General features: G+C 39.1%; 1 protein-coding gene across 1 annotated transcript in view; it reads right to left on the bottom strand.

Moving 5' to 3' along the window:
* The window catches only part of LOC139727068 (uncharacterized), a 31,983-nt gene extending 26,177 nt beyond the window's left edge, over window positions 1-5,806 (bottom strand). Inside the window, exon 1 of the mRNA XM_071638048.1 lies at window positions 4,746-5,806. Within this exon, the coding sequence (XP_071494149.1) occupies window positions 4,746-5,404 (659 nt within the window). The 5' untranslated portion in view covers window positions 5,405-5,806. The remainder of the gene's footprint in view (window positions 1-4,745) is intronic.
* Window positions 5,807-13,760: the final 7,954 nt, after the last annotated feature.

Raw genomic sequence — 13,760 nt, forward strand, 5'->3', positions numbered from 1 at the left:
CCCTGCATGAATGCCTGTGTGTGATACTGGAGGTGTGAGTATGTGTGTGAAGATGATCAGAAGAATGAGAGTTGATGAAGAGAAGTTTGATTAATATCGATATTTTGGAAACCCCTATCCAGGTAAGCCCGTTTCGGCCGTCATGAAATTACACCTCTCGTAAGGCCTTTATTCTATTTGATGAAAAAAGACGTAAACTAAAAGTGAAGCTGAGTAGATCAAAGGTGATAGCGAATAAAAAATTTAATTTGCTTTCATATTCCACAAGATTTAATGATATTTAATCAATAATTTGGATGTAAGAAGTGATAGGGTCTCATACTTGCAATGATTATTATAGTATTACACGCGTTACGCAAGTGCGGCCGTCGACATTACCCTTAAATTTCTGTATAACCGTATTGAACCTTTTCCCTTTAATGTCGTGTAACTTTTAAAGGAATTGGTGTATTGAATAGCCGCTTTCACATAATTATACTTATTTATGGGGTTTAACTTAAGGAAAATTCCGATGTTATTTGTAAACAGAAATTAAATGTATGGAAAAAACATTACTGAAATCTGTATTTCTTGGGAAAAATGTAAAAAAAAAATCCTTCCTTAGTATTTCATAACAACAACTATTTATTACATAAAACGGGGTATCAACTTGTAGGAAATCTAATTCTCTTTAATATGATACCATTTTTATGGTAATTTGATATTCTTAACTAAAGTTATTCAAAAATAATCCGTATCCTAGCAACGGGCGGCGGCCATCTTAGAAGTATGCAAATTAGACGCACGCGCAACCCTTTTTCCGCTGGCGACAAGCAGATTCGCAAAATACAGGTTCTGACGATCTTCGAACACATCGTAGATTTTTTTTTTTTTTTTGGGGGGGGGGGGGGGTGCACGGGGACCATTTCTGAAGAATAGTAACCCAGTATGGGCCGACATGAACTACACAGATACTTCCCTTCATTTTGTTATGAAAAAATAAGATAGCCATGTTTCATTTTAAACTCTGAAAGGCCATTTAACAAGTTCTTTATTTCTTAGGGCTTTTAGCATAAGATTCTTCTTTTTTTTCACTTTAATCTTCCAATAAGAGGAAACAGTCACGTCAAATTTTTTTCTTTATCTTTTTAATATCAGATAAGTTGTGATTTTGGAGGGAATCCAAAAAGACAAGAAACTGTTCATATGGGAAGCTGAATGGATTGAGTTTGGTAACACAGAATAGAAAAAAAAAACATTTTTATTTCATATAAGGAATAGAAAGTGTAATTTTTCTTTCTTTCTTCGCCGATTTCGATGAGATTTGATCAATAGATAGCAGTGATCTACAACAAACCCCAGATACAGAACCTACGCAATTGCGCGCGGAGACATTATAACCCTTAAAATAATATTGCTGTAAAACCTATTGAACCTTATCCCCTTTAATGTCGTGTAACTTTTAAAGGAATTGGTGTATTGGAAAGCCGTTTTCACATGATAATAGCTATGACTGGGGGATAATTTTAGGAAATTTCAAATGTTATTTGTAAATGCATATTAGATGTATGGAAAAGAACATTATAACCAAATTCCGTATCTTTTTAGAAAAATGCTAAAAAACATAATTCCTTCCTTAATATTTCATAACAACAACTATTTATCCCATCAAATGGGGTATCAGCTTGTAGGAAATTTAATTATCTTCAAAATGATACCATTTTTATGGTAATTTGTTATTCCTAACTAAAGTTATTCAAAAATAATCCGTCTCCTAGCAACGGGCGGCGCCCATCTTAGAAATATGCAAATTAGACGCGCGCGCAACCTTTTTTTCCGCTGGCGACAACCGGATTCGGAAAATACAGGTTCTGACGATCTTCGAACATATCGTAGAATTTTGTTTTAGGGGGGGGGGTGCACGGGGACCCTTTCTGGCTGCTAGACTAATACCCCGGGATACCGTATTGTATGGCGCCATCTCGTTTTCCTAAGATGTATATTTACACACTGCCATAAAGGAGGTCAAAATTCAGCAGTCCCCCCAAAAGAATTAAAGATCCCAGTGCTAACTCAGCCTTAGCTCTTGATATGAAGTATTTGATCGTAATTACGATAATCAATAGTAACACTTTTTAAATAACTTTTAAAAACATTTTACAACTATTTTGAGCAGTCATTCAGAATGAGATCATTTCAGTCCGGGAACTCGTGGTATAGCATTGGTTGAGGTAAGGATTCAAGCTTTAACTTTTGCAAGACACTTAAAAATGACTTTATAAAATGTTGGAAAGAGCAAACAATTCTAAGAGGAATTCAAACTTTATTTGATGTAAATCAGTTTTGAAATGGCTGAGATATCCAAAAACAAAACAAAAAATCGATCCTATAATAAAAGGTTAGGATTGCTTTGCTTTTGGATATCTCAGCCATTTCAAAACCAATTTTCATCAAATAGAATTTGAATTCCTCTTAGAATATTGTGTGTTCCTTTCATATTTCATAAGATATTTCTCATTATCTAAAAAAAAATCATGATCAAAAAACGTTGGAAACCTGCAGCCCAATCTCGACCGAAACTGTACTATCCCTTTAACGTCTTATGTGGACTGGTAGTGCACGGTGCTGTGCAGCTCTGCGTATATGTGGCACGGAGATCAATGGTGTAGTGTGTGTGTGAAGGGCGCTGATGTTCTGATGCTGCTTCACGGCTGAGCTGATAACTGCAACGCAGTTTTCTTCCATAGAGAACCAGAGATAACTTTCACCCATTTTTGGTTACCTAGGGTACAGCGCTCAAAAAATAAATAAATAAATTTATAATTCAACAAAATGGCGGATTTCTATTTGGTACTCCGGGGTACCAAAAACCGCATCATATTCTTCCACACATGTAAATTGACAGACACAATGATGACAGACCGAAGATTGGGAAAGATGTCTGACAGGCCGCATTGTTAAGCAAATGATAATTTGCACAGAAACTGAGATTTCGTCGCCAGTTTCACCCGATGCTTTCGATATAATGGCTTAGGTAATCCTGTCAATACCATCGATACCTACTTTGCATACAGTGTGATGGGCACAAGGAGAAGGTGGTCTCATGGGGGTTAATGATATGCCACATCGCTTCTCTATACCGGCAGATCCGTACAAAGACGAGACATGTGAGCAATTGCTCAGTCCATGGATAATAATTAAGTAGACCTACTCGGGATACACTAGCACAACTCGATGAAATGGAGTGTACCACGATACAGTAGTGCAGTGTTGCACACCGTAATGTCATATACATGTTTTTTGTTTGTTTGTTTTCCTTCCGGGGCAGGTCAGGCATGTGTATACAATTAAAGCATCGAGAACTACAACTTTGTACTGGTGATTAGTCCTCATTACTTTCGTTAATCAAGGAATTTACGTATACGTTTTCTGTACTAACCCAATACAAAGGCATATTGATGTATTGTATCTATATGCATTTATCGTGTAAGCAGAGGGCAGATCGATGCACGTTGTATAAAAAGAATTGAAACCGAAGTCAACCTATAGTGCCAGAGGTTGAAACTCGTTTTACCATCTGCCCATCAATGCTTTTGATGGATTGTCCCTCTTTACCCTATCACCATCCTAGAGGGTTTTGAGATATTCAAGATGGCTGCCAGAATGGCCGCCAACAAAATGAAACTCCAATACAAGTATTTCAGGATTAATGAATGGTGAATTAAACAGAAAATAAATTGATGGTTTTACCATATAATTGCCATCATAGGCACCATTTCTCGGGTGCTGAATCCCAATCTTGTTGATGTCTGTTAATGCAACTCTTGCATCAATGACAGTTTTGAGATTTCTGAGATTCTTGGTGGCCATTTCGGCGGCCATCTTAAATATCTCTATTTCTTCTTCTCACAGAAATATAAAGGAAATTCAGATTTTGGCGCCATGTTGGCGGCCATCTTGAATATCTCACAATTCTCAAAGTTGCAAGAGTTGCACCGTCTGCATTCTGATTCAGTATACCTTCAAAATTGGATAAAACATTTAAAAATCCAAAGCTTTTGAAGTGATTGTCCGATTTTCGCCAAACTTTCATTCATTCTTTTGCTTTACTAATGTTGCTGCGTTCACTCAAATCACTTATTTGGGTTCATTCTCCCATGCCCTGATGTATAATGAAGGAGCTTTATTGGTGCTGTATATAGTCGAGACCTCTTCTCGCACTCACATTTTAGGTGTACATTAAGTATTATGTATTATTATAGACATTATCATGATATCCATAAACCTGTACCATTTTCAAGTTGGTGTGCGGTATAGTGAAAGCTAATTACAGATTAACCGCAAGAAATTATATTGAATTTCATTGTGTCCTTCCTACATCTTCAAAATAAACAGAGTAAGCCCTGGTCTGTTGACGAGGTGTGAAGACATGATTTACACACTTCGTCATCAGTAGGCCCTATGCCTTGCCTGAATTCAGGGGAACGTGGTCGATTGTACATCAGGGCCCTGTCGTATAAAAGTTGAGATCAATGTAAGTCAGAATATCAAACATAAGTATCTGAATACTGAATTCTGATTGGCTGATGCCTCACTTACGTTTGATGTAAGTTGGACTTAATAGACATGTTTGGTTATTTTTTTCTTATTCAACAGAGCCCAGATCCAATATTGCACATGCCGGGCAGGATTCTTGCTAACAGTTACTGTCTACTATAATTCCACATAGCATATAGACACCGTTTCTGCGTGAAATGTGAACCTACCTTAGATGCCTGTCCTGAAAAAAGTGCGTGTCAGACACTCCGAGGACGTGAATTTTTTGTCCCACTTTCAGCTGTGACTGCTTTGTGATTGGACCTGAGAGTTTTACAATCTTCACCAGCTTCGGGTGATGTTTGGCGAGAGACTTGACGCTGTTGAATCGCGTTTTCCGTCTCCCAGACGTTCCTGGCAGGATTGGCGATGGCAAGAATGAAAACCGCCCCATCATCTCTTGCCGACGTCCTGGGGGTTTTGCTTGTGTCCTGTAGTCCTTACTGTTTCGACTCACCCCGTCGACGACTTCGAAAGACATCGTTGTCAGCGACTTGGGAATCGCCAACGTGGACGAAAATGATGTTGACACCAACGCCCGGTCTGAGTGTTCGTTTTGCTTGACGGCATTTCTGTGCTTGCCTTCGATGACTGCGGCCTCAACGAGGTCGATGGGGATAAGGCTGTCGAGCATTATGATTTCGCCTCTCGAGAAGGTCGAATACGACATGCTATAAGTGCCGTCAACGACTTGCACCAGTATCGGAAGTTCGAATCTCTTGAGAAGATCCGACATCGATATCACTTCGTGGTTCCATTGCAAGCCCTTCGACAACGAAGTCTCTGCGTCGTCCAGTAGTCCGATGCGCCCCTCATCCGCCATCGGCATCCAGTTCCTGGCCGTCGACCAGCCCGTCAGCGATAATAGCCAACTATCAGCAACGAAATACACAGGGATAGACTCTTGAATAATGTTTCTGGTACTCTGGGCTTACGCGCAAGAGAGAAGTCACATACGTATAAGCTGTCTTATTCACTAGTACACTGCAGGTTTTTCTAATTCCGGTTGTAATCTAGCTGAGCGTTCGTGGGTTCTCTTCTGACACATTGCAAATAGCGTGAGAATCCGACTGCAAGGAAAGACTGTTGAAAATACAAAACAATTATTTTACTTCAAAATCTGGCCGAAGTGTAATATTTCGTGCAACAATCCGGAAGTTCCAGTTCCTCACATTGACAGTTAAGGTTTCGTTCAATCCTCCATATTGGCAAGACACACACATACACATCATGATCGAGTACTTTATAAGCGGAACTGCTACACCAGGAGATTTCTTATCACAGGACTGGGTAATTTAACAAAGAGAAGTTACAATCTCGTAGAGTTTGTGAAAGTGAAAGCAAAAACCTCTATGAGTGCTTAGATGTTGAGAAGGATAGTCTTCGTCGAGTCGCTTGGAATTATAAGTTACTGTTCTCACGTGGTATGATAAAGTGATTTTGCAGCAAGAGTCTGTTAGTGAGTCCCCATATCGACGAATTCGATTGCCGATTTTGAAAACTCATGAAACGACAACCCAAGAAGTGCGTGTGGTATTCAGTCAATCATTAATCGTAGATAGGCTGGTATCATAACGTACTGTTTGAGTATACTCTCTCGCATACAGTACTGACTGCTGGTGGGACTGAATATAAAAGACGTTATAGGAACCACCAACAGCAGTAACATGGCCTCCATAGTCGCCTCTTCAGTTACAAACGAATGAACTTATATAACTGGGAATCGAGAAATTTTGTAGTGCCTCGATATAGAATACAGTTGATTCAGAACAGTCTAATTCATCTACATAATACCATATACTCCGACAGAACACCAAACGACAGTGCAAGCTTGATATAGGAACACAATTACACTTAAGACACAATGCATAAGACACAAAATACATACATCATTTCAGTCTTACCAAAAGAAAAGCCATGTTCTCGAAATGCGAGGTCATGAGATATATTGAGTTAGACTGATACGTCTTCCAGGATATACACCATTATTTGATTGATTAATTGATTGATTGATTGATTGATTGATTGATTGATTGATTGATGGATGGATTGATTGATTGATTGAGGCCAATTGAGACCACATATTCGGCAAAAATAAAGAAAAAGTATTTCACATAGACGTTTAGAGTAACAGCCAGCCAGCCCGGAAAGCACCTCGTACGTGCTTGTAGTAGGTTATTACACATCAGTAGTAGTATTCTTCTCTGTATTGTTATTACCAAGAGGGTGCCATTATGCCTTGACGTCACGTTTAACGCAGAGCCTCTCTATCACACAGTGACTGTAGGCTGCTAGTAGTCCGTTGAGGGGAAAGGGGAGGGGGGGGGGTAGAGGAGGATTCTGGTGTTGGCGCTCTTCTCCTTAAATACGGTAATGATCTGCATCGCTGTCTCAGAACTAGACAAAACACTTCATAACCCTAGAAGATATAAAAGCCCTAAAGCCCTAAAAGATATAAAATATTATATATATATATATATATATATATATATATATATATATATATCTTGAAAAAAATTGTAATCGTTGGATCCATGGCGTACTTGAGACTCTTTCTTCTTATACATATATTATATATATATATATATATATATATATATATATATATATATACATATATATATATATATATATATGTATAATATGTGTTTGTGTGTGTATGTATATATGTGCATGCATACATACATATATGTTCACTTCAATCTATTTTCATATTTCCATTTTCTCTCAAAGAACTAACAAATTCATTGACATACAACAAATAAGAATAAAAGATATAGGTCTATACAACCATGTCCTTTGATTGTATCAAATATTGTAAAGAATGTAGTGAACACAAATGGCATAATGGTGTCTCAAAACAGTAACAGAAGTATTTGATGAGGCCTACACAAAAGCTAGCTCATGAAACTGTAGGTCCCAATTACGTATAGGTGTGGAATTACGGAAAACGGATATGAATGTCTTGACCCACTAAAATGATCCCAATATTGAAATAAATGTTGAAGGATCATATACCACATATTGCTTCGACCTATCCGTTGAATAAAGTCATACATTTCGTGTTATTTGACAGTAAAAAACAAGACAGTGTAAGATATTAAATTTTCATAACGTTACTCAGCCAGTGGGTGTTTGTTAAAGGACAAGTTCACCTTTACAGACATGTGGGTTGAGTGAATGCAGCAATATTAGTAGACCACATCAATGAGAGTTTGAGGAAAATCGGACAATCCGTTAAAAAGTTATGAATTTTTAAAGTTTCTGCTCAGTCATGGCTGGATGAGAAAACTACTATAGCTTGTGATGTCACTTGAGTACAACGGTATAAAGAAAGTATAAAGAAAATTCACCTTATTTTCACTTTTCTCGCATAACAAAAGAGCACTCGACTTCTCACTTTCAGAAGGCAAGTGGAATAATATTATCCTTAACATACATCAGCAACAAGTCCAAGAAATGTGCACTTTATTCAAAAAGTAAAATTTTGTGAACTTCTCTTTTATTTTCATTATATCGTTGTACGCATGTGACATCACCTCCCTGATCGTACCATCGCCCTCGCAGTCGATGATTATTTTTCGTACTATCGAACATATTTTTTCTCTCTCGGGTAACACTCTTCTTTCAGGAGTGTCAGTGAGTGCTAACAACGGCTTGAAAAAGGCTGCGGACACACCATGCAAATATGATTATCATTACAATCTCAAGGCCGTGTCACACCAGCCTTGCGTGCGACTTGCAAAGAACAATTTTGACTACCCGGAGGTCCCCGTAGATATCCGCACATGACAGTACCTAGCATGTATCTCAAAAGTAGTCGCCCGGAGGTGCGCACGCATATTTTTTTAACCCGCAACCGTGTTTAGGCCCTGTCACACCTTTCCGGGCAAGCTACTCGGGCGTGTTACGTGTAGGGATTTTCTAGCATACCGGACATTCCCGAGGGCGGAAAAGGATTTGTGCGAGTCAGCGCATGTGTCTTACTTGCTGGACGCGTTATACGTGCGAGTATACTGTGTGACCTTTGTGCCAGTCGCGTGGGGGCTGACAACTTAGTGAAGGAATTCCTCTAATGGAATGGCTGAAATCTCACAGAATTTCATTATCTTGGCTGCATACGGGACTGCGAAGTACCTGCGTGGGAATTGCCTGGGAAGTACTGCCGCTAAGGGTCTCCTACTGGCGTTCTGCGTGGACCTCTACGGGCATTCCCGCGACTCACCCGGAAAAAGTTTTGGTCATGCTCAAAACTTGCTGCGGTTAAATCGGGTTCACCTCCGGGCAACTACGCGCTAGATACTGTCAGGTGCGGACCAACTGCGGAGAGCTCCTTGGTGTAAATTTGTTTCCCCGCAAGTCAAGCCGCAGAAGTTCCCCCGTACGGTATGACAAGGCATGAATGAAAATTGCAAACATTCTTGTTCGCCCGCTGAAAATCTTCTACGTGCTGGAAACTACCTCCTCACCACAAGCCCGCGTTATGGTGTGACACGGCCTTACCCGATCTATGAACGCAAAGAGAAAGAGGTATACGCCTCGATCGTGATTGGTTGATGTTCTCGAGTCACGTTACTTCCCAGTCATGACGTGACAATAACACAATATTCATATGCTATGAGTTGTATAGTCACGGCATCAAACGCCATCAACCGAGCAGCTTTTAAATTGGGACAAGAAAGAATATATTCTCGGATGATCTCCTTTGTTTGCATCGAAGTAACTGGGAAACCCTCGCGACGAGTTATCTCTATTCCTTATTTCAACAACAACAACAACAACAACAACAACAACAACAACAACAACAACAACAACAACAACAACAACAACAACGCAGAATATATTTGTTTTGAGACATCGCGATAAATTGATAGACTTTTGCGTTTATAGTTACGGCACGAAGGATATTTCCATTTCAGCGTGAGAGCACGCATTTAAATTACCCATGCGACACCGTGAGCTGATCATATTTCACAACCTCCTGAAAGTGCTATAGAGAGTTGGTTAGAATATACCTCGTAGTAGCACAGGCGGCACTTATCCTGTATCATCGCGCTATTAGAAGGCGTCTTTAGGACCGACTCCGGCGAGCAGACACGTACCACATAGCAGGTTCTGGTAAAACGAAGTTTACAGAAAGATGCATCTACTCGGCAAAGGTAAAACTCAAGCACAAAATAATTTCACCTTGGTAATATTGAGCAGACATATCTATTGCCATCAGTAGGGCCTATGTAGGCCTTTTTATTATTGTCACTGTTTCATATTGTTAAATTGTGCAGTTGAATATTTTACTTTGCCTGTATTTTTATTTTTATTCTAATCACTGTATATTGTATTGCATCGCATATTTTGAACAGGAAATTGAAACTCATATCACGAGTGAATATCAATAAAAGTTGTGAATTTCGAAGAAATTCGAAGAAAAGGTACTGAATTGAATGAAAAAATGGATAGTAGGTCACTTTCCTCTTCTTTATTCTCTCGATCGCACGTTGTGGCGGATCTTCATCCATGGTCACGATGGTGATCAACAAAAGGGTAGGAATATTTTGTCATTTAATGTGCGTGCTGTGGTGTGTGTATGGGTGCGCGCGCGCGCGTGTGTGTGTGTGTGTGTGTGTGTGTGTGTGTGTGTGTGTGTGTATGTGTGTGTGTGTATGTGTGTGTGCGTGTGTGTGTGTGAGTGTGTGTGTGTGTGTGTGTGTGTGGACGGGCGGACGATGCTTTTCTGCATACGGCCCATTACACGCTTGTATGTTGTACGTATCAATCAACATTTGGAAGTCGTTTTCATTATAATAGGAAGGAAGGTGGTATCGCTTCGGGTGTGTTTGTGTGTGGGGTGTATGTGTGTATGTGTGTTTTGGTGTTGGTGTGTATGTGTGTTGGTGTTTGGGGTGTATGTGTGTGGTGGTAGTGGATGTATGTGTTTGGGGTTGTGGTGGGGGTGTGGGATAGGTTTGAGTGCATCGGGGTTGGTGGGGATGGGGATTTGATTTTCAATGAAATGATTTCATTCTAGTTTTGTATAACGTATTTTTGTTGCTTTTTTATGTATATACCCTTGCATATACTCGATTTATACTCGAGTTGTTATGTTGAAGAGAAATGATTGGCAGTATAAGTATACCATAGTCAAAGATATATATATATATATATTTTTTTTTTTTGTACATGTCAATACTTTCTCGTGAAGAAATGGTCAGTAGGATTGATTTATAATCGAGTTGTTATGTTGAAGGGAGATGATTGGCAGTATAAGTTGGTAATGGATTTGTCTTTTGAATGGCATTTGTACCGTTTTTATGTTCATGTTACACCCGGAATGGGTTGATTTATGATTGATTTGAATGAGATCAATAAAATATCATTGAAAAACAAAAAAGTGTGTGTGTGTGTGTGTGTGTGTGTGTGTGTGTGTGTGTGTGTGTGTGTGTTTTGAGACTGTATGGCCGTGCCTTGACAGGAACTGGCGCTACTGGAGTTACAGAGATTGCGATAAAGTAATACGTTATCAGTGAAAAACGTGTATTGTAACCAAACGTTATATCACATAAAATGATTTGCAGCATTTTGTTAATGTACTGGTATATATCAAACATTACATATAAAACCACACATTGCTGGCATGTATTTGCTTACATAAACGTTATATATACGCAAATTTGTCTGTCTATATTTAGGATCTAGTGTTTCCTTAATCATTTGTTAATGCAGTACAATAGTAACCATAGTGTCTCCGGGGTCATCCCACTAGACCGACACCCACAAGTCATACAGCCCATGAGTTCGACGTTGAAAACAGGTCCACGAGTCATACAGCTCACGAGTCATACAGCTCGCGAGTCATACAGCCCATGAGTTCAACACTAGGCAAATAAAGTCCATGAGTTCGACACTAGGTAAAAACAGCCTACGAGTTCGACAGGTTTAATGTGTCGATCTCATGGGTCTTGTTAGCTTAGTGTCGAACTAATGGGCAGTATGACTCGTGAGCTGTATAAACTCATGGGCTGTATGACTTGTGAGCTGTATGACTCGTGGGCTGTATGACTTATGGGTGTCGGTCTCGTGACGTGCACCCGTGTCTCCTAAAGGTGAAACCCAAAGATGTAACCTGAGAGAGAGAGAGAGAGAGAGAGAGAGAGAGAGAGAGGGGGGGGGAGAAGGGTGATGTGACTCCGATTGAGCTTGTGCCCATAAAAAGAGTTTTTGTCAAGTTATTGACATTGCTTAGCGACTGGACGATTGAGCCAAAATCAAAATAGGCAATCCATCACTGTACATTTATATTGCGCAGTGCGTAGGAGCGCATGCTAGAGTGGGAAGCGGGGGCACAAAGTAGACATCACAATGAAAGACTTTAATCTATGTGTGATAAATTGTAGAAATAGTAATTTTTTTCGTTAATATTATGGTGAGTTCTCTAGCTATCAAGTTTTGAAGTCTACGCATATCTGACTAATGATGCCTCACATCTCATAGACCCCGCTTTTGCTACTGAGACTGATAAGCAGTTCTTGAATCGAGAAAGATTTGTGGACTATATTATTATAGTCATGTATGTCGCCATGTCAGACAGCAGCTGCTCTTCTGTCCTCTTGAGGTCAATGAGAACAAACCTGGAATTTAAATTGTTACGATTATGGTTGATTTATTTGTCCTCAGTGTGATCGAGTCAAATTAGAATGTAAGAACAATGCAAACGGTTTAACTTGTAGCATATGCCACTTCTTTATTCGCAATTGTGTCTTCACTGTGTGCTACTTTTAAAGGGGCAACCCAGACGATTTTCATAATTTCACATGATGCAATACATAAATCGAAAGCTCCATATATAGATTTGTGGAATTTGTTGCGGTCCTTGAGCACCAATACTCTGAAATATCTTAAACGAATTACACTGAAAAGTGTTGATGACATCAGAGCCTCACATATTTCACAATTGTCGCAGTGTCATTCCATTACAATACCGCTTGCTTAGCAAGTTCACCTGTGTGAAGCCATGCATGCCTTGTCCTTTCGTTCTATCACCCCAGCATTGCCCAACTCATGCATGCTTGTGGTGAGGCTGCAATGTCATTATTGTCGTTCATTGCAATTTGTTATACATTTTGAAAACATTTTTATTCCTCTCCGAAATTACTTTAAATTCTGAAACTCATTATAGCTAATTTATACTTGTTCAAATGCAAAAGTCTCGAAATCATCCGGAGGTCTCCTTTAAGGAAGTGGACAGAAGGGGAGGGTCTGCATTTTCAGAATAGGCTGCTGTTTTCATAGTGGCTGCCATTCAGTGGTCTAAGAACTGAATGATATTGTTAAGTACAAATAATTTAATGCATGTTGTTTTTAAAGCAAGTTACGATTAATCGGTTCGGGAATAATAATTTCGGCCCAAACTATAGGTAGACATCCACGTTATGTGAGAATTTTATAGTTATGATCTAAACCCGGCATAATGATTATAAACAATGGGAAACGACGCGACGTGAATTTAAGTACGTTCAGAGTATGTCCATGAAGTGTATGTACATAAAAAAAAAAGATAAGGCCTACTTGCAATGTCAATGATTTATATTGTCAGTACCGGGGTAAACAAGACATCTGTGTTGTTTTTCCTTGTAAAATAATGATAACGTACTATCCTAACCAAAATGTTACAATCATTTTTGTAGCATTGGTTTCCAAAGACAATATTAGACAACCCCACTGAAACTGATGCTTTGCCTTGTTAAACTGTGTTTTTTTTTTTCACCATAGAAGTTTCAAAAAGATCAGTTTGCATTCCAGTCTAGCAAGTTCATGCTTAATTATAACAAAAACCATCTACTGAGTACTTAGAATATTTTACTATTGCATCGAATTAGTCACTTACGTATGACAATCCACTCAACAATGCAATAAATTTCATCTTTCCTTATTGAGAACCCTTCATAAACAAAACTACATTTTCGTTGCAACTGATTGACAAATTGCCCTACATCGACGTAAATAAGCACTGAATTATTGATCAGTGTTTTAGTAGTAGCCATGATAACAAAATCATGGGCGTACATACTCGAGCAGGACTCGAACCCACAACCTCCTGATACATTTTTGTTTATACATGTTCCGGACTAAGATTTAGGAATAACTTATACAACAGTCTAAATGAACATTCTTTATACTCTAAGTAAATG

Source organism: Diadema antillarum, unplaced genomic scaffold, assembly GCF_040938485.1.
Source record: "Diadema antillarum isolate AM-2024a unplaced genomic scaffold, OU_Dant_1.0 seq00000117_RagTag, whole genome shotgun sequence".
NCBI lineage: Eukaryota > Metazoa > Echinodermata > Echinoidea > Diadematoida > Diadematidae > Diadema > Diadema antillarum.